The sequence below is a fragment of the Halichoerus grypus genome, chromosome 9 (assembly GCF_964656455.1).
Source record: "Halichoerus grypus chromosome 9, mHalGry1.hap1.1, whole genome shotgun sequence".
NCBI lineage: Eukaryota > Metazoa > Chordata > Mammalia > Carnivora > Phocidae > Halichoerus > Halichoerus grypus.
This window is the reverse complement of record NC_135720.1, coordinates 92,689,562-92,711,907: the sequence shown is the minus strand read 5'-3', so window position 1 is coordinate 92,711,907 and position 22,346 is coordinate 92,689,562. Positions and strand designations below refer to the sequence as shown.

At 38.9% G+C, this 22,346-nt stretch overlaps 1 protein-coding gene across 2 annotated transcripts in view; it reads left to right on the top strand.

The window, feature by feature from the left end:
- The window catches only part of LOC118524408 (DNA primase large subunit), a 324,736-nt gene that overhangs the window by 262,341 nt on the left and 40,049 nt on the right, over positions 1-22,346 (top strand). For both annotated transcript variants that reach the window (XM_078055186.1, XM_078055187.1), the window contains exons 11-12: positions 8,601-8,727; positions 14,177-14,259. In XM_078055186.1, the coding sequence (XP_077911312.1) occupies positions 8,601-8,727; positions 14,177-14,259 (210 nt within the window). The remainder of the gene's footprint in view (positions 1-8,600; positions 8,728-14,176; positions 14,260-22,346) is intronic.

Genomic DNA, 22,346 nt, shown 5'->3' with positions numbered 1-22,346 from the left:
AGTAATTAAAATAACTATTCACTCAACCTCTTGAAACCTTAGTTGGCTCATTTATAAAAGAGAGATATCTACCTAACTTATATACCTTACAGGTAGTAAAAGGTCTAAGAAGTATCATTTTGTCACTGCTAAAGATCTATAGAAATCTAAACTATTATTTTTGAGATATCACTATTACTTTATTTTTTATTGCTAATAGTAGTAGTGCATTTGTACTAAATTGCCCATTAGGAATTTAGAAATGATGTTCTTAACATCTGACTGAACAGATAACAATTAGAATGATGTAGATCACACACAGTCCCAGGTCACGGGTGACCCTCAAATCTTGTTTTCTGAGTCGTTTGGGTATAGCCCTTAAATATGAAAAAGACAAACCCACTAGCCCACACCCCACCTGCATTCCTGAACAGATAGCTTTCCATTTTCTTCTGATGCTTATGGCAGGTTTTTTGATATACAGATGATCTTTGATAAACACTGGCTTTACTGAAAGTGATCTGCTTAATCAGTTACCTTATCAGATAATATAGGATCAGTCCATTTAATACTTTTTCTGTGGATTTTGGCATTTCACTGTTTTGTTTTGTTTTTTTAAATTCTAACAAAGTAGTTCGATCAAAATTTTAAGATTTTAGCTTGATCCTGCTGGGGGGAAATTTGAGGGAAAGAAAATCAGCATACCTTGGGGTCTAGAACTGAAAATGTTCTCCATAAATTCAGAGAAGGGGATTAGGGTGTGAAGATGGAAAACGTGTCCCACTCTTAACAGTGAAACTGTGGAGAGGAGGGAAAAAAATCTTTTTTCTTTATTCTTAAATTCTCCAGGTGGGGCTTGTAAATTAGACTGGCATAAGACAGATTTAGGAGAGAAGAACAGAAGTTTATTAACATACACCCTGCTCATATACTTGGGAACACCCAGAAATGAGTAACTCAAAGGGGCAGTAGGCTAAACAGAAGAAAGGGGTTTGGGGCTTCTTGGCAGGTGAAGGGAGCAAGTTCTAAGAAGTTGATTGGGAAAAGTATGGTAAACAAGGGTTATTTAGTAAGCTTTGTTATGCAATTTTAAGTCTGTGGCTTCTCCAATGATAAGAGTTGTTTTCTTCTTGGTAGGGAGTGGGAGATAACACATGGAAATTTCCTTTATGAAAGGAAAACTTCGTGGGCTCTTTTTAGAGCTTTTCTGGCATCTGCTGGTTCTCAGTGGCCTTTAGTTGAAAATAATCCATACACCAAGGAGGCGTATTTTGGGGTGGTATATGCCGGCATCCTTCAAAATATATATAATGTGTGTTCAAACTTTTTCAAGTGAAGTCGCAGGACTATTCAGAAGTACACTTGAATATAAAATGGAAACTATTTTTAACATTTCACTTTTCAAACATGGTAAAACAAGTTTATGCAAATTTTATACAAATAATTGTAGCACATAACTGTAGTATATACTTAGCATTTTACAGTTTACAAATTGCTTTCTATAGAGTGAAGTACAGGTCTCATTATTACAATATTAAAAATGAAAAAACAGACTGAAGTAATTTATAATTGCCTAACATTATTCAGCTAGTAGGTGGTAGAGTTAGAACCAAAATCTGGGTTATCTCTCTAAAACCTTGCTGCCTCATAAGCCTGTGAAAAGTTCTCACCAATGAGAAATGAATTAACTCTTACAGAGCAGAAGAAGAAATATTTAGTACACCATAGGAGGTAATTTTCTGGATTATAGTAATGGCAGCAATGCCTTCCAGCTGTGGTACAGACTTGAAATTGTGTAACTGATTTTTTTTTCTAAGGCCCTATAAAGAATTAGAGGGAGTAACTAGATTCCAAGTTTTTCTGATGAGGAAACTGGAGGCAAAACATGTAAGTAATTTAAATAGTATTAAATAACACACTAGATCTGACCCACTTAAGATAGCTTTTTCTTCCTTTTTTTTTTGAAAGATTTATTTATTTATTTTGGTGGGGGTGTGAAGAGGGCACGCTCAGTCCTGTGCCCAAGATCGGGGGAAGGGCAAAGGGAGAGGGAAAGAATCTCAAGCAGACTCCCTGCTGAGTGCAGAGCCTGATGTGGGGCTTGATCTCATGACCCTGAGATCATGACCTGAGCTGAAATGAAGAGTTGGATGCTGAACTGAGTGAGCTGCCCAGGTGCTCCTAAGATAGCTTTTTCTAGTTAATAATAAAACTGACTACCTTGGTAATGATAACTCTAAAGTATTGAATGCTTATTCTGTGCTAGATACTATACCAAGTGCTTTATGAAAATGAGCTAATTAATCCCCACACCAACTCAATCTGTTAAGTAGTACTCCTTCACTTTTATATATAAGGGAACTTTACAGATTGGTTAAGTAACCTGCCCAAGGTCACAGAGCTAGCACGTGGTAAGACAGGATTTAAACTCAGGTATTTAACTTAAAGCCCTGCCTTAAGTGATGTGAAATGTTGGGGCTCGGAAGCCAAGCAAATAGTCAAGAAAGAATTCTTGAGATGTCTTTGGTGCAAAAAGGGTGGTTTTATTAAAATACGGGACAGGACCTGTGGGCAGAAAGAGCTGCACTGGGGTCGTGAGGAGTGGCTGATTATATACTATCAAGTTGGGAAGGGGTCAGGGATAGTAAGTCTCTAAGGAATTGGGAAGCAAGGTTTCCAGGACCTTGAAGAGCTGAAGGTCATTTATTACACTCTAGTAAAACCTTAGTCATGAGACCCTTCAGATGTGTATCAGTGGGCCATATTCTTGGAGGATGATTGCTAACATCTATCTTGAGGGAGTAGAAATAAAGGAAGTTTGCAAAGGAATTTTTATAGGATCCTGGAGGTAAGGCTAATGTCAAGCTAAGGTTGCCTTTTGCTTCTAGCAAAGTATTAACATTGAAGCAGTTGAGCTCCTTGAGGAAGGTCACTCTGCCTGTCCCAGGAACTTGTCAATGGATTGTAAGTTGTAAGGTTTAATTTTTTTTCCTATATTTCTTTTGCCTTTGTTCTCCACATTATTAACTGTTAGCTTTTTCTTCTTCCCAGACCCTTTAGGGCCTCCTAGTCTCCTCTGAGTGTGGTTTTGGTTAGAATATGTATGATGTTTCAGTGACCTTGAGAGTTAAATTGTCGTTAAAGAGTTAAAGAGAAGTATTTAGAATCTGTAGGTGACTGATCACAAAATTAGTTTTACAGATAGTAACTGAGTATAGTAAGTAGGCATTTAAAAACCGGCAGGGGGAGGGGCTGCACTAGATATTAAATTCCTATAGCATGCATTCTGGTTATTAACATTGTAAGTAAAACTTGAGGGAAGTGACACAAGAAGAAATTATCAACAGGTCCAGAAACTGTAGAAGAAAGTGAACAATAATGCACTGAGCAGAGGCCATGGGATGGGATGATTTCATACTCTTTCCTAGTTGCAGGTCCACTTACATGTAGGACCCTGCTGCTAAGCTGTGAGTTCCTGTTATTATTTATGGTAACTCAACTTCCTGGGACCAAACTGCTGATCCTTGATATGCTGAATTCTGGGCATTGAATGAGTTCCTTTGTAGTTTAGTAGACACCCCCCCCCCAACCCAGTGTCTTTTAAATATATAAATTAGAGTTCCAGATTCTTGTGGTTTAGAAACAAGTGTCACTAAAGAAGGATTGAAAATGTCCTGTTAAGAAATACCATATCCTGGGCGCCTGGGTGGCTCAGTCGTTAAGCGCCTGCCTTCGGCTCAGGTCATGATCCCAGGGTCCTGGAATCGAGTCCCAACATCGGGCTTCCTGCTCAGTGGGAAGCCTGCTTCTCCCTCTCCCACTCCCCCTGCTTGTGTTCCTTCTCTCGCTGTCTCTCTTTCTGTCAAATAAATAAATCATAAAAAAAATAAAAAAGAAATACCATATCCTTGGGGTGCTTGGGTGGCTTAGTCATTAAGTGTCTGCCTTCAGCTCAGGTCATGATCCCAGGGTCCTGGGATCGAGACCCGCGTTGGGCTCCCTGCTCGGTGGGAAGCCTGCTTCTCCCTCTCCCACTCCCCCTGCTTGTGTTACCTCTCCCGCTGTGTCTCTCTCTGTCGAATAAGTAAATAAAATCTTAAAAAAAAGAAATACCATATCCTTACACTATTCTGTACCCTCATATATATGGCTGTTTTGCCTCATTTAGGTCAAGAAGGTTTTCCTTTTCAAATATAAATATATTAGGGCGCCTGGGTGGCTCAGCCAGTTGAGCATCTGCCTTTGGCTCAGGTCATGATCTCAGGGTCCTGGGATCAAGCCCCAAATTGGGCTCCCTGCTCAGCAGAGAGTCTGCTTCTCCCTCTTCCTCAGTCCCTCCCCCTGCTTGTGCTCTCCCTCTCTCATAAAGAAATAAAAATTTTTTAAAAAATATTTTATTTATTCATTTGAGACACAGAGATAGAGAGAGCACGAGCAGGGGGAGAGGCAGAGGGAGAGGAAGAAGCAAGCTTCCCGCTGAGCCAGGAGCCCGATGTGGGGCTCGATCCCAGGACCCTGGGGTCATGACCTGAGTCAAAGGCAGACGCTTAACCATCTGAGCCACCCAGGCACCCCAAGAAATAAAATCTTTAAAACAAAACAAAAAAACTAATATCGAATATAAGTATATCTCTGAAGGATAATTGCTTTTTAACCATTCTCACTTTATTGTACAAGCTGAGCTTGACCATAATGAATGGCAGTTTTTGTTGCTTTGCTGATGGGAATAATATTTCATCTTAGGCTTTTCTTGTTAGTAAAGACTTTCTTCCAAGGAAGACCATACTTTTTTTTCTAGGTAATTGAATGTTTACATCATGGTCTCTGAATATATATACTCATGGCTTCTGAGTAGATTTGGCTGTAATACTTTTAAAAGTATAGTAAGATAAGGTCGCTAGACCCTGGGTAGGACTGGTATAGTAGGTAAAGTTGTAAGAGACAGGGTAGGAGCAGGATAAAGATGTGCCTACTTTATAATTTTTCTTGAGTTCCTGTGGTAACATAGTGCCCCTGAAAGTAATTTACCGCTGTCTTCGGCAGAAATGCAGATTTGTGTGTTGCCAGTGCCGTGGCTGGGATGTCAGGACTAATTTGGAAGGTTGAAAACTGCAGCTCACCCACCGTAAGACCAGTGTCGATTTTCTGGGATTTGCCATCACTGGACCCAGTGGGATGGAACCCAAGAAAGTGTGTTCTTTTCTTGGTTCTCCCTACCTCTTTGTGGTTTAGTTTGAATACGTAGAGATAGTCCTTTGAGTTGTAGATGTGGACACCTAGAAAGTATTCTCTAAGAAAATGTCAGCGAGCCTTCTTGTGGAACTATAGATCCCAACAGTTATTTCTTCCTGCCCTTCCTTGAGGCATCGACAGTGACTGGAACATTCTAAGTACCAGACCAGAAAGGCGCTGATAGCACCAGAATGCCTAGAAGACCATACCCCACTTGTCCCCTTCCCTGCCCGTGATCAGCTGCTGAACACGTACCGACCCCCACCTGGGATCATATGCTCTCTCTGCCTGCTCTCTTGCATGTACCCCCCGAGTCTCTCTTTAGAAAACTTGAGGTATCCATCTTACCAAGTGGAGAGGTTGGTTGTTCAGGCTTGAGCCGGCCACCTCCCTCAGCTGCCAGCACCCGAAATAGATCTCTCCCTTTCTCTTTTCCAAATCCTCATCTCTTGAGTTACTGGCTTCTCTTGTGACAAGTTTATTTGGAGTTTGTTCCACAACAGTGTTGGCAGACCGAGCCCAGCAGCTCTGCTTTTGATTTGCCCAGACCCCTGGAGATTGCCTGGGATGGAGCAGTGGGCTGCAGCAGTGCCCCAGGGCTTCTGCATTTATTTCCTGGGCTTCTCCATTTATTTCCTGAGTTAGCGGCTTGATAGATACTTCGGTAACAAACCATCTCCCAATCAGGGTGCCTTCTGTACGATATTTCGAGTTTTCTAGTTTGAAAACTAGAGAAGGCAGTTTGTGTCATAAATACACGAAGAGTCTAAAAGCAGGGTTATAGTAAGGTCCACATTTTAAACATACATACATGCAGGCAGTAAATAAATTGGGAAAAAGAGGGCGGTGAAATAAACAAATGTTAGCTTTTTTCCCTGTAGAGAGAGTAGTTTTCTGTTACTTCTACAGAATAGCTGACCCAGAGTCTTCTGGTGAACATACAGAAATCTTGTATCTAACTAAATTCACTTCATACCTAAAAGTTTTCACAGAGATTGATTATAGTTAATGTTGAGGATTAACGAAACAAGCAGAAGGTATTCATAAGAGATGTTTAACTGGTACTTTGAACATTCTTGTTTTCACCAATAAAAGTTACTTATTTTGAAAGTTTTCTTTTAGTTGGAATGCCATTTGTTTCCCTGGTTGTGTGCTTGTGAGCAGATAGATAGGTAGTTAGGAAGCCATAAGCTACTGATTGCTGAAAACTCCAGCAGGTCTTCTTTAAAATAGAAATTGATAAGCAGATTCTAAAATTTATATGGAAATGCAAGGACAAAGAATAGCCAAAATAATATTGAAAAAGAACAAAGCCAGGGGCTTAGATTATCTGAATTTGAGACTTAACTCTGAAGATTTCCTGATTAAGACAATGTAAAGTGAGATATCGCTACCTACCCATTAGAATGGCTAAAATGAACAAAATTGAGACAGCACCAAACTTTCAGGAGAGTATGGAACTCTCTTGCATTGCTAGTGGGGTATAAAATAGTATGGCCACTCTGGAAAACTGTTGGCAGCAATTCTACTCCTGTATGTTTATTCGAGAGAAATGAAAACATATGCCCACAAAAGTCATCTACAAGAATGTTCATGGCAGCTTTATTTGTAATAGCCAAAACCTGGAAGGCCCAGGTATCCATCAACAGAGGACTAGATCAACTATCTGGTATATTCATACAGTGAAATGCTACTCGGCAGTAAAAGGAAGAAACTGCTGATAATGTTACCAGTCAATCCAGCATAGCTCCTAACTCAGGATGTGAACAGGTAAGCCCTGGTGTGCTGCTATGGCCAGCTGCCCCATCCTGGGGAATACTGAGAGGGCTCGACAAATGGAGAGCATAGTTCCAGGCTGCGTTTCCAACACTGTTGCCGAACAAACCTGGATAAACTCATTGCGAGAGAAGCCAATAACTCAAGAGACAAAGTTTTGGAAAAGAGAAGGGGAGGGGTTTATTTTGGGTGCCAGCAGCCAGGGTGGTGGCAGGCTCAAGTCTTAATAACCTTAATAACTTTCTTGGTGAGATGGATGCATAAAGGAGGTAGGAGCAAGAAAGCAGGCAGAGAGCATGAGATCATGGGTGGGGGTCAGTATGTGTTCAGCACCTGATCACGGGCAGGGAAGGGGACTTGTGGGGTGTGGTCTTCTAGGCATTCTGTTGCTCTTGGCTTTTCTGGCCAGGTGGTTGGAATGTTCCAGTCATTGCAAAACATATTTGTCAATGCCTCAAGGAAGTGTGATAAGAAATAAGTACAATGGGGTTTTAGTTAGAGCATGAATTAAATGGTCTTGTCTATTTCTAGTTTTAACTCTTGGGGTCTATAGTTCAACAAAAGGGATTGCTGACAATATGTGTAATGAATAGCATGCATAAATCTCAAAAACCTAAAAAGTCATGAAGGAAGTGAGATACAAAACACTATATACTGTATGATTCCATTTATATAAAGTTGTAGAATGGTTAAAACTCTGGTGACGAAAATCACATCAGTAATTGCTTCTGAGTATGCAGGGAGGGGAAGAATGTTGACTGAGAAGGGGCACAGGGAACTCTGGGTTGATGGAAATGTTCTGTCTCTTAATGGGGTTATGGGTTATATAGGTACAATGATTTGTGAAAATCAATAAAACTGTAGACTTGAGATCTGTGCATTTCATTATATGTGAGATATACCCTCAAATGTAAAAAACTCACCCCCAAAATAATAACAGTATTTTCCTATCTCTTAATCTGGGTTCTCTTTCTTACTTTCCTTAAAGTATTGGACAGCTAAGTCCCACTATTCTGAGCTTTTCAATAGTTGTTAGTTCCTGTTTTCTTTCTGTCCCGCCCAATTCAAAGTCCTTTTTATACTGTTAGCTGGCTTTATAAACATGGAATCAGGAATTTCAGGTGGGAGACAATTGCAATAGTTCATTCATCAAACATCTGTTTACTTTTTGCTTTATATAGTGAGGAAACAGAGGAAGGAATTAATTATGTTAGGAGGCATTTCAGAAGTAGAATAGGTAGGATAGATGAATTCAGGGAGTACTAGGATCAGGGGGTAGAGAAGAGACTAAACTGCTATATATCCAGTGCAATATCTGGAATCAAACCAAGAAATGGGCGAATTGATTGTTCTTAGGAAAGGATTATCTTCATCTGTAAACATATATAAACATTCTCTGTCTCCACCTGAGAAATTTGTTTCCCATAAGTTTTGCACTTTAAAAAAAATTTATTTATACACGAAGGACTCAAATGATGTATATGATATGTACATCTGCCAATGAATGCTGAATTTATTCTAGAAAATACCATTTTGTACTCTGATTCTAGCTGGCACTGCTGACACGATATTGTACGGTATTGGCTTACTTTGTCTCTTTTTCCTCCAATCAGTTTGATAAAGGCTACTCTTACAATATCCGTCATAGCTTCGGAAAGGAAGGCAAGAGGACAGACTATACGCCTTTCAGTTGCATGAAGATTATTCTAACCAATCCACCAAGCCATGGGGATTATCATGGTAAGTGCTTCCACTGGATACATGTTTGTGAAGTGTAGAAACCCCTGAGCTTTGTGGGAAACAGTGAGACAGCGTGATGGCTTTTTGCATCACCGCATCACCTGTAGCTTATGTCAGTCATCGGTGTCAAGCTAGCGCTCCTTTACTCTTCTAGTGATTTGTCTTACACTGAACTAGGTCAGCGAGAGAATTTATTCAGCCATGCTTCGGATGGTGCTGGACCAGGCTCTTCAGTTCTGTTTCCCCCCTTCACCTGCTGTTTTCTGTTTCTCTCATGATTAGGAGACTGATACAGGTTCTTCAAAGGTTTTTGAAATTGAGTACCTTGAATTTTAGGATAGTTGATTCATTAATTTTCAAAAGATTACCGAAGAAAGGTGTGTTTTATTTTCATCACTGTTATCTGATTAACGAAGATTAAGTGAGGAATTTAGCAAGTTGTGGTATCAATTCGCCTCAGTTATTGTAGGTTAAAAAAAAAAGTCTAAACTGTTTTTTGTGGATTTCTGAGTTCAGTGGCTTTTTTCTAAAATAATTCTCTGATCATACCTTGACAAGCTCCTCATTTGTCTAGTATGTCAGAGAATGATTTTAATAGTCCATATTAGTAAATCTTTTAGATTACTAAAGCTTATTGCAGTATGTGATGAAACTTTTTTTTGTTTTGGCATTTTTTTTTATGTGTATAAGAATGTTAATTGTTGTTTTAGCATCTTGAATGGAATTCGTTTTTAAAAGATTATATACTTTAAGGCTGTTAGGGATTAAGATCAAAGAATCACAAACAGAATTTTAAGGAAGATGCTTCACGTGTCCAGAGCACTAAAAAAATGCCTTTTCTTTCATATTTAATAGATGAAAGGTGGCCAGTACTGTATACACAGTGAGTTCTTCCCATCACTTTTGTCACTTAAGGTACCTTCTAGAAATGCAGATTATCAAGCTCCACCCTCAGACTTATGAAATCAGATTCATTTGCAAGTGCCCTGGATAATTTTTGTCTTCTAAACTTTGAAAACCATTGACCAGATACTTCTGTTGAGAAAATCTATTACTTTTCTTAGCAGCCACACCACAAGCAGTTAACTCACATTTAGTTTGGCCTAGTAAAACTCCCAGGGATTCCTCTATCAATGTCCAGATCCTAGGACTCCTCACTTACTTAGTTGATTTTTATTAGCTTAAGTGCAGGATTTTTTATATTATTCCTTATGAAATTGAATCTTATTTATTCCAGTCCATTCTGTTTATTTTTTAATTTAAACCCTATCAGTCAAAAAATAATATACTTCGCACTCAGTAAGCTCATATTATTTATTAGAAACATTAATCTGTCCTTTTTTTAATGAATAAACTTAATTTTTTAGAGCACTTTTAGGTTCACAGCAAAATTGAGCAGGGGGTACAGAGAGTCTTCTCGCATACTCTCTGCCCCTATGCTTGCACAGCCTGCCCCACCATCAACATCATCCTGCACCAGAGTGGTTTGTTGCATCTGAACTGAGAAGAATGTATAATCTGCTGTTACTGGATATAGCTGCTTTATAGATATCAATTATATTAAATTAATTGATGGTGCTTTTAAATTCTACGATTATTGTTGCTAATTTACTGCCTGCTGGGTCTGTCCATTTCTGATTGAGAGGTGTTGATGTCTCAAATAGTGGATACATCAGTTTCTTCTTGCAGTTCTACCAGTTTTGCCTCTTGTATTTTGGTGCTCTGTTGTTAGATGGAAACACATTAAGGACTGTTACATCTTCCTGGAGTATGCATCCCTTTATCATTATGTAATATCCTTGATAAATTTCCTTGCTCTGAAGTTTTTATATTACCTTTATTTATCGTCTGATGTTCTCATCTTTAGGTAGATCTGAGTTTCTGGCCTATATCACCTTCCTTCTCTTTGAAGAACAACTTTTAACATTTCTTGTCTTACAGGTCCACTGGCAACAAATGTCATTTCTTGTTTGTCTGAGAAAGTCTATTACTCCTTGTCTTTTGAAGATAATTTCACAGGGTACAGAATTCTAGATCTGTGGAGGTTTTTGTAGTTTTTTTTTTCTCTCAACACTTTAAATATTTCACTCCAAAAGCAATCACTCCACTCTCTTGCTTGCATGGTTTCTGATGATAAGTTAGAATTGTTATCTTTGCTTCTCTGTAAGTAAAGCGTTTTTTACATCTGACTTCTTTTAAGATTTTTTTCTTTATTTTTGGTTTTCTGAAGTATGAATGTGGTATATCTAAGCTGTATTTTGGGGGGCATTTATACTGCTTGGTGTTCTTTGGACTTCCTGGATCTGTAGTTTGGTGCCTGACATTTATTTGGGGAAAATTCTCTGTCACTCTTGCCTCGATATTGCTTCTGTTCCTTCCTTTGTCTCTTCTTCTGGTATTCTCACTGCCACCTTTCATAGTGTCCCACAGTTCTTGGATATTCTGTTCTTATTTTCTTTAGTTGTTTTCTCTTTGTTTTTCAATTTTAGAAATTTCTATTGACATATCCTCAAGCTTAGAGATTCTTCCCTCAGCCATGTCTACTAATAAGCCCATCAAAGACATTCTTCATTTCCGTTACAGTGTTTTGGTAGCATATCTTTTTGATTCTTAGGATTTCCATCTTTCTGCTTACATTAGCTGTGACTATACATTGTCTGTTTTTTCCATTAGAGCCCTTAGCATTAATCATATTTTAAATTCTTAGTCTGATAATTCCAATATCCCTGCTGTATCTGACTCTAATTTTGATGTTTGTTCAGTATTTTCAGACTTTATTTTTTACCTTTTGATAAGCCTTGTAATTTTTTCTTAAAAGGTAGACATGACATATTGGGTGGAAAGAATTCCAATAAATAGGTCTTTAGTAATATGGTGGTAAATAGGGAGGTGGAGAGGGTGGTGTTCTGTAGTCCTGATTAGTCTTTTAGTGAACCTGTGGCCCTGGGCTATGAACTTCTACATGACTCTCAGTTATTCCCTCCCCCTAGGTAGGACAAGATGGCTAGGGGAGACTGGAGTTGTATCTCCCCCCTTTCCCCCCACCCCCGCCCCCCGTAGGTTGGCTCTGATAAAACCCCAGAAGTTTAGGCTCAGGTAAAATAGTTTGTTCTGAGGGCAGGCCTTATTAAGAACAGATTGCTCTAGAGAATCAAAATGGTTACTTTTCCCCTCCCCATGCCAGAAGCACAAGAGACTTTCTCTGTTATTCACCATGAGCACCTGGTAGAGCTCCTAGAAGTTAAGCTTCCTTCTCTTTGAAGAACAACTTTCTGAAGTCCAGACTTCAGAAATTTGTCAATTACAGGTTAGGTTTTTCCTACCCCAGCATTGGTTCCTCCAGAGATATCTGTTCTGGTATGTTGTGATTCTCTGTATCTGCCTCTATCTTCAGTTTTGGGGGAAGGCAGTGGTGTGCCCTGTGATCTTACTTCTCTGATGAGTCTAAGCAGAATTGTTGATTTTTCAGTTTGTTCAGCTTTTTCCTTGTTAGGATGTAGTGATGAGGTATAAGCCTCTCATGTGTCAGACTGGAAACCAGAAGTCTCTGTCCTTTTAGTTTTATGTTATTTGTAAAACTATTTAGTCCCCTGTGTTGATATTATTTCATTAACCAGCACTCCTTGGAATGGTTGTTCAACCAGTTATGAATCTGTGTATAACTATATTCCAGACTATGTTTATCCATTTCTTCCACAAACATATGTTGGAAGGCTTGTCAAACACGTAACTGGGTATGTATTCACTGTTTTCAGTTACCTACTTCAACCCTTTCTAGTTTTGAAGATCACGTTCTCTGATGTGGAAGGTAGAAACAAAATAAACAGGAGTTACTGAGTTTTGCTTTCTTTCTGTCACCTGTTAAAATAATACCAGCTTCCCTAAGTAGTAATCTGGTTTTTTTCTGTTCTGCTTATTGTCAGTGTAACTATAGAACACTCTTTTGTGACCTTTAGTACCTTGGCAATCTTCATTTTCTTCTTGGCTTTGCCCTTTGTTGCCTTTTTCATATAGATACGGTCATTATTTCAAATGTAATTTGGATAATTCAATTAATCTCCTTTTTTGTGTTCTTTAACAATTCTGGGCTTAACCAAGAATTCCTTGTGCAGCCTCATTTCTTTCTTTTTGGGATCTTTTGAAATTTCATTATCAGGATGGTTTTTTTTTTTGAGCATCATGATAGCTAATACATGTTGACTGTTTACTCTGTGCCAGGAGCATATAAGAGCTTTATATTCCATTCTCACAAGAGTTCTGTGAGTGATTATTTCCCTCACTTGACAGAAAGTGAAGCTGAGTCAGCAACAAGACACAAAATTTGCCTATGGTCTCCCACTTAGTAAGTGGTAAACTGAGATTCAAACACCAGCATTTTAGCTCCAAACTCTTAACCAGGTGTTACACAGCTTCTCAAAATGTTTCTTTATACTAAAAATTATTACAGTTTTAATATGAATGAAGTATAAGCTATGAATTTTGTGAATTTTATTATTTGTAGGAGTCCATACTATTATCATGGATGTTTTTATTTATAGTTACGATTTTTGGTAAACACATTTGTTTGGCATCTAGGCTCTTTTCTATTTTTGCTGCAACCAATTTCCCATTGATTTCATTAAAAATGCACAATTGTTTCAAATTAACTTATAGATCCATCATCTGTGTACCTAAAAAAAGTACTCTGGCTTCCTATATTAAATTTTAAAATAAGGTATTTGATTTACCATTGCAACATCTTATTAAAATACCTAAACTTTTCTAGATTTTGGCCTGGTAATACAGCTTTTACATTTCAATTCTGTGTTCTTATTTATGTAAATATTTTAGTAGTCCATCTTTATTATTGTGTTACAGAGATAACATGTGTCTATTATGTTAGTTTCCTATGAAACATTTTTCTGTTTGTCCGTCTCATTCCTAACTGTGATTCGTCTAAATTTATATGGATTTTACTCTATGGGAAATAGACATAAAGTTTACATCTGAAAGTGATGTGAGATTTTTATATTTCTTAGAGTTTGTACATTTTGCTTTTTGTTTGCATTATCTTCCTTCTCATAGGCTTTTAATGTAATTTTAAAAAATACGAATAAAATGTGAGATTGTATAAAGTTTTTAGATCAAGCACAGCTACTTTGTGATGATCTCAGCTTGTTAACAATTAGCATAATTAAAATTGTTTCCTCTTCCTAGTGAATGGGCAACTTTGCCCGAGAATGCTGTCATATTTTATATAACTCTTGAGCCTGTAGTACCCTGATAACCGTACAACTAAGTCGTCATTTAGATAAATAGAGGAAAGCAGTTCCACCCATGGGCAATTAACTTTTTTATTAATAAGCTGTTAGACAATTAAGGGGAGCTTAGACAGTCTCTCGAGTGTGGTATTGTACCAAGTCCCAGGTAAATAACCTTGTTGGTGTGCTGGCTTGTTTTTTGTTGTCAGGGTGCCCATTCCGTCACAGCGATCCAGAGCTGCTGAAGCAGAAGTTGCAGTCCTACAAGATCTCTCCTGGAGGGGTACAGCAGGTAGGTCAGATTCTGCTGGGTGTCCTCAGTAAGGAGGCGTCACACCGTTACTCTCAGTTTCACGGACTGTTGGTCAGGCCTCCACCACACACCCTCTCTCCAGATGGAGGAAGCGAAAGCCTTGACTTGCCCGGCTTCCAGGCCTTGGAAATTCTACTTCTTCTGTCTGCTGGGCTGCATTCTTTTCTTGGTAATAAAGGAAGTGGGAAGCCTTTTTTCTCTCGGTTTGTTTTACTATCTCAATTAGGAACATTTAAAAAAAATAAATTTTTAGAGGAATGCATTGAAGCTTGTTAATGAAGCTGAAACTTAATGCCATTGTATTTTATTTTGGGAAATTGTTTTCTGTGCCGCATGTAGGTTAAAGCAGAAGATAATATAGTGGCTAAATGTTCTGATAGGCATCACCTCTTGCTGTGTTAAATCTGCACTTCTGATGATAGCTCATTAGGTTGAATAATCTGCCAAAATACTTAGTCTTGTAAATAATTGAGATTAAAAAAAAGAAATACCCAAATGCAAAACCAAATATTTAAGAGTAATTTAGTGAATATGCTTTAAAAAATATTATGGCATTGCTGTCTATAATGTGCTTTTGAGTTGACTTGGAATTTGAGGAGTTCAAGAGGAGCATCGGCTTCCTTAGCTTAAGAAGAACAATATATGTTTTAGAGCTGGAACATCCAAATCATTATGTATCCTTAATTATTTTTTCTTAAAGAAAACAAATACTCTAGAAACCCTACGTCTTTTACTGTGTCCAAAATTTAGATTGAATTTAGTTAATTCAGTTCAGATCTTAGAGTTTTATGGTACTCTGGGTAAGGCAGTGCTCAAGGTGCTGTTTTAAGATGTAAAGAATCTTATAAATCCTGCTCCTACAGAACCAGAATCTGGAGGGAAACATATACCAAGTGTAATGAGAGAGGTACACATAGAATGTCTTAGCTTTTCTGAAGAGGAGGAACTATAACCAGATGGGGAAGCCAAGGAACACTGTCTGGAAGAGATACTCTTTTGTTTTGTTTTGTTTTGTTTTGTTTTGTTTTGTTTTTATTTTAATTCTAGTTAGTTAACATATGGTACAATATTCGTTTCAGATATACAATATAGTGATTCAGTAATTCCATACATTACCCTGTGCTCATCAGAACAGGTGCACTCCTTAATCCCCATCACCCCCCTCCCCTCTGGTAACCATCAATTTGTTCTCCAGAGTTAGGAGTCTGTTTTTTGGTTTGTCTCTCTTTTCTTTGTTCTTTTGTTTCTTAAATTCCACATACGGTAAAATCATACAGTATTTGTTGTTCTCTGACTTGCTTTGCTTAGCATTATGCATTCTAGCTCCATCCATGTCCTTGTAAATGGCAAGATTTCATTCTTTCTTACGGCTGAATAGTATTCCATTGTGTATATATACCACATCTTTATCTATTCGTTAGTCAGTGGACACTTTGGCTGCTTCCATATTTTGGCTATTGTAAATAATGCTTCTATGAACATAGGGGCGCATGTATGCTTTTGAATTTGTGTTTTGTATTCTTTGGGTAAATACCAGTAGTGTGATTGCTGGATCATAAGGTAGAACTATTTTTAACCTTTTTTTTTTTTTTTTTTTTTAATTTAAATTTTAGGTAGTTAACATACAGTGCAGTATTGGTTTCTGGAGTAGAATTCAGTGATTCCTCACTTACATACAACACCCAGTGCTCATCATAACAGGTGCCCTCCTTAATACCCACCACCCAATAGCCCATCCCCCACCTTCCTCTCTCCATCAATCCTCAGTCTGTTTTCTAATATTAAATGAGTCTCTTATGGCTTGTTTCCCTCTCTCCTTTTTTTCTTTTCCCCCTTCCCATATGTTCATCTGTTTTCTTTCTTAAATTCTACATGTGAGTGAGATCATATGGTATTTGTCTTTCTCCGACTGACTTATTTCACTTAGCATTATACCCTCTAGTTCCATCCACATCATTGCAAATGGCAAGATTTCATTCTTTTTGATGGCTGACTAATGTTCCATTGTGTGTGTGTGTGTGTGTGTGTGTGTGTGTGTGTGTGTGTACACACATACCACATCTTCTTTATCCATTCATCATTCGATGGACATTTGGGCTCTTTCCGTAATTTGGTTATTGTTTATAATGCTGCTGTAAACATTGGGGTGCATGTATCCCTTCAAATCTGTAATTTTGTATTCTTTCTAAATACCTTGTAGCGCAATTGCTGGATCACAGGGTGGTTCTATTTTGTAACATTTTGAGGAACCTCCATACTGTTTTCCAAAGTAGCTGCACCGGTTTGCATGCCATCTACAGGGCAAGAGGGTTCTCTTTTCTCCACATCCTTACCAACACATGTTGTTTCTTCTATTGTTGATTTTAGCCATTCTGACAGATGTGAGGTGATATTATAGTTTTGATTTGCATTTCCCAGATGGTAAGTGGTGATGTGAATGTCTTTCCATGCATCTCTTGGCCATCTGTGTATCTTCCTTGGAGAAATGTCTGTTCATGTCTTTTGCCCATTTTTAATTGGATTATTCATTTTTGGGGTATTGAGTTTTATAAGTTCTTTATATATTTTGGATACTAACCCTTTATCAGATATATTATTGCAAATATCTACTCCCATTCCATAGGTTGCCTTTTAATTTTGTTGCTTGTTTGCAGTGTTGTGGTCTGAAAAGATGCATGGTAAGACTTCAGTCATCTTTAATTTGTTGAGAGTTGTTTCATGGGCTAACATGTGATCTATTCTAGAGAAAGTTCAGTGTGCACTTGAAAAGAATATGTATCCTTCTGTTTTAGAATGGAATGTTCTGACTGTATCTGTTAAATCCATCTCCCCTAGTGTGTCATTCAAAGTCATTGTTTCCTTGTTGGTTTTCTGTTTAGATGATCTGTTCATTACTATAAGTGGGGTGTTAAAGTCCTCTACTGTTACTGTGTTATTATCGATTAGTTCCTTTATGTTTGTTATTAACTGTTTAATATATTTGGGTGCTCCTATGTTGAGTACATAAATATTTACAATTGTTATGTCTTCTTGTTGGATTGTCCCCTTTATTATGATATATAGTGCCCTTTGTTTTTTGTTATAGTCTTTGTTTTGAAGTCTGTTTTGTCTGGGATAAGTATTGCTACTCCATGTTTCTTTCTTTCTTTCTTTCGTTCTTTTTTTTTTTTTTTTTAAAGATTTTATTTATTTATTCATGAGAGACAGAGAGAGAGGCAGAGGCAGAGGGAGAAGCAGGCTCCTGAGCAGGGAGCCTGATGTGGGACTCAATCCCAGGACCCCGGGATCATGACCTGAGCCAAAGGCAGATGCTTAACCAACTGAGCCACCTAGGCGCCCATACTCCAGCTTTCTTTTGACATCCATTTGCATTAGATGTTTCTCTATCCCTTCATTTTCAATATGTGGGTGTCTTTAGGTCTAAAATGAGTTTCTTGTAGGCCACATATAGTGGGTCTTCTTTTTTTTGTTTTTAACCCATTCTGTCACCCTGTGTCTTTTAATTGGAGTGTTTAGTCTATTTACATTCAAAGTAATTACTGATAGATATGTATTGTCATTTTATTATTTGTTTTGTGGTTGTTTTTGAAGATTTTCTCTGATCCTTTCTTCTCCCTTTCATGATTTGCTTCTTTTCTTTACTGATGATGTATGGTTTCCATTAGGTTTGTGTATAGTCTCTTTTGCATGTAGCAGTCTATGTTAAGTTGATCGTTGTTTAAGTTTGAACCCATTCTTTATTCCTTTCTTTCCCACTTTTAGGTATATGCTGTTATATTTTATATTCTATTATTTTGTGAGTTCCTCAACTGATTTTTTACAGAAATAGTCATTTTTACTGCTTTTGTGTTTCCTACCTTTACACTGTCACTTCTGGTTTCTCTCTTCCACTCAGTGTGTTCCCTTTAATATTTTTTGCAGAGCTGGTTTAGTGGTCATGAACTACTTTAGTTTTTGTTTGTCTGGGAAACTCTTTATCTCTCCTTCTATTCTGAGTGATAGCTTTGCTGGATAGAGTCTTTTTGGCTGCATATTTTTCTCATTCAGTACTTTGAATATACCATGACACTCCCTTCTGGCTTGGAATGGTTCTGCTAAAAATAATCTGCTAGCCTTATGGATTTTCCCTTGGAAGTTACTGTCTTCTTTTGTCTTGCTGCTTTTGAAATTTTTTCTTTATCAGTAAAATTTGCTAATTTAGTTACAATATGTCTTGGTGTCAGTCTGATTTTGTTGATTTTGATGAGAGTTCTCTGTGCCTCCTGGATCTAGATATCTTTTTCCTTCCCCAGATTACAAAAGTTTTCAGCCATTATCTCTTCATATAAATTCTCTGCCCCCTTCTCTCTCTGTCCTTCTTCTTCTGGGATTCCTCTATTATGAATGTTACTATATTCGATGGAGTCACTGAGTTCCCTAAGTCTGTTCTCATTTTATATAATTCTTTTTTCTGTCTTTTGTTCAGCTTGATTACTTTCCATTATTCTGTCTTCTGTGTCATTAATTCATTCCTCTGCTTCTTCCCGCCTGCTGTTCATTCCATCAGGTGTGTTTCTTATTTCTTGTATTGTGTCCTTTTTCTCTGCTATGTTATTCCTTGTCTCTGTTAAGGGTCTCACTCATGTCTTCCACTCTTTTCTCTAGTCCAGTGAGTATCCCTAAGATCATTACTTTAACTTCTCTGGCAGGCATGTTACCTGTATCTCTTTTGCTTAGATCTTTGGCCATGGCCTTTTATGTGTTCTTTTATGTGGGATAAGTTTTTCTCTCTCCTCATTTTGTCTAAGTCTCTTTATCTCTTTCTCTGTGTTATGAAAGTCAGCTACATCTCCTATTTTTGTGGTTAATGGCCTTATGAAGAAGTGGTCCTGTAGTGCCCTCTGTTCCCCAAGGCCTGGTGCTTCTGGGAGTGTTTCCAGTGTGTGCTATATGAGCTCTGCTATTTTGTCCTGGCTGCTTTATCCTTCAGGCCAGTTGTCTGCCTGTTGTGAGCAGTGTTTGGTCCCTGACCTGAGTCTTGGCATGTTTTACTAGGTCTGCTCTGGTCTGTTTGTGAAATGAGACCTATTGCTACCGCTGCCAGAACTGGGGCTCTACCAAACTTCTGAGTCAGGGGACGTGGTATGAGCAGGTATTTGGGCTGGCTTTCTGGGGGAGGGGGTCTGAGTTGTGGGACTGAGGCAAGGTGAGTGGGAAGGGCAATTCCACCAGAGTGTGGGGGGACGGTGCTTGGTATAAGGTTAGGTAGCAAATGTCAATGTTGCACTGCTTCCCACAGGTGGCTCTGTGCGTATGCTGGGCCAGGGAGGGGAATGGCACCTGCCAGTTCCTTTGTTCCTAAAGGGGTCTCATGAACGCTATCTCTCTGGATGAGATGAGCAAATAATCTCTCCACTGTTTGCCCTAGGCACTCTTTAGATCGCTGTTTCCAGGCTGTATGTTCCCAGACTATTTACCCTGCCTTTTCTCCAAGAGCAACCCCGATACCCTCCAAGCTCTCCCAGGGCCCAGCCTGCTGACCTTTAAAATTCCAGGCTTTAGGGCGCCTGGGTGGCTCAGTTGGTTAAGCGACTGCCTTCGGCTCAGGTCATGATCCTGGAGTCCCAGGATCGAGTCCTGCGTCGGGCTCCCCGCCCAGCGGGGAGTCTGCTTCTCCCTCTGACCCTCCCCCCTCTCATGCTTTCTCTCTCTCTCTATCTCATTCTCTCTCTTAAATAAATAAAAAAAAAATCTTAAAAAAAAAACAACAAAAAAACAACTCCAGGCTTTAAGCCCTGCTGGATTCAAGAACTGAAGAAATTCAGCCCCTCTCACTTTCAAAACCAATTGCTATAGGGATTCCTTTTCCCGTGAGCTCGCCTATGTGTTAGTCTGTCTCTTCCTCTTCTCCACGACCATGGCTCCCTCCCTCCCTACACAGTGGACTCCTTTCCCAACTCCTTTCCCAAATCGTGTCTCTGCACTTCCTACCTTCTTCGATGTGACCTCTTCTCTGCCTTTTGTTGTAGAGTTTGTTCTGCCAATCTTCAGGTCAATTTCTGAGGTATTTAGGATGATTTGATAGTTATCTTATTGTATTCATGATATGAGGTGGGCCTAGGGTCCTCCTATTCTGCTGCCACCTTCCAACCTCCAGAAGATAAACTCTTTGAATTATGCCTGGGTGGGGGGGTTTGGAGAGTGGGAATTAGGAAAAGAGAATGCAAAAATAAAAGGCAGTCAATGTATAGATTATTAGGATTTCAAGCTTAAGATAATGGAGGCCCCAGTACATAAGCTTTAATAGACAACTTAAAAGAAGTTGGTTTGAGAGATTAGGTTTAGAGGTGGGATTTTTTTATTTTATTTTATTTTTCTTTTTTTAATTTAAATTCAATTTAGTTAACATATGTAGTATGTTAAGAGTTTCAGGGGGTAGGGGCGCCTGGGTGGCTCAGTTGTTAAGCGTCTGCCTTCGGCTCGGGTCATAATCCCGGGGTCCTGGGATCGAGCCCTGCATCGGGTTCCCTGCTTGGCAGGAAGCCTGCTTCTCCCTCTCCCTCTCCGCCTGCTTGTGTTCCCTCTCTCGCTGTGTCTCTCTCTGTCAAATAAATAAATAAAAAATCTTAAAAAAAAAGTTTCAGGGGGTAGAATTTAGGGGTGGGGTATTTAAATGGCAGACAATATGGATTTGTACTACATTACAGAAGTCAGAACTGGAAATCTCTTTTACTTCCAAGTTAGAAATGTGGAACTGTGGGGTTGGAAGGAACATTAGAAAGCTATTCTCTTTTATGGAGCCACATATGATATGACATGCCCATGGATGCACAGCTAATAGGTCAGTGGTAGAACCAGAATTGAAGTCAGACCTTCTGACTCTGCTTTTTTTTTTTCCTTCTCGCTCTAATCCCCAGTTTACTTAAGGGTGATTATCATGAGTTTTTTTGTGGGAGAAAGGGAGAACAAAATAATGGAGGGAGGAGGTAGGGAGTCAAAAGCCATGTCTTAAAGAATTTTTTTTTTTAAAGTTTTTATTTACTTATCCCAGGACCCTGGGATCATGACCTGAGCTGAAGGCAGACGCTTAACGACTGAGCCACGCAGGCACCCCAAGAATTTTTTTTTTTATTTATTCATTTGAGACAGAGAGAGAGAGAGAGAGAGAGAGAGTAGGAGCAGTGGGGAGAGGCAGAGGGAGAGGGAGAAGCAGACTCCCCGCTGAGCAGGGAGCCTGATGCGGGGCTCGATCCCAGGACCTGGAGATCATGACCTGAGCCGAAGGCAGACGCTTAACGACTGAGCCACCCAGACACCCCAAAAGCCATGTCTTAAAATGGAGTCTTGGCTAACGCTTCCCTTTTGTCAGCAGTGAGAAGTGAAATCAGAAAAGACTGAACAAAAAAGGGAGAGAAGGGGAATACAGTCGGGAAATGAAGTATCACACAGGTCACAGAGAATTTTGAGAAGAGGGCCCATATGTGTCCTTCATAGCAGAGAGACTGTGTAAGAGGAGAACTGAGAAAAGGTGACTGGGGGTGTTGAGTGGGTTACCCAACTTTGATTTGGTGAAAGGTGTCAATGTAGTGGTGGAAACCAAAAGCCAGATCACATTCACTTAAAATATGAAAGAATAAAAGACAGTGGATTGGATTTGCAGACACTGAGTATAAGTGGCCTTTATAAAAAATGTGCTAGTGAAAGGGATGACAGAGCATCTGTCAGAGCATTAGTTTAAGCATCTTGGGATGGTTTAGGCTAGAGGAGACCTGAGCCTGTTTGTAGCAAGGGAAGAAAAGAGAGGGTAATCTTGATAAAATATTTTTTAAAAGATAATTCTTTTGAACCAACTTTTCTTTCCTTTACATGATGACTATACTGTATATGTCCTTGCTCTTAAACTACTTACACAAGATTATAATTATTTAACTGTTCATCGTTCCCACTAACTTGTAAGTTTGCTGAAAGGAGGATTGGATTTTTTTTTAACTTTATCTCTCATAGTAATTCAGTGAGTTTGCACTTGGTAGGTGCTGAAAAAATATTGGAAAAGAAGTGGGCATATTTTTGCATGAGGTGGGTGCTAG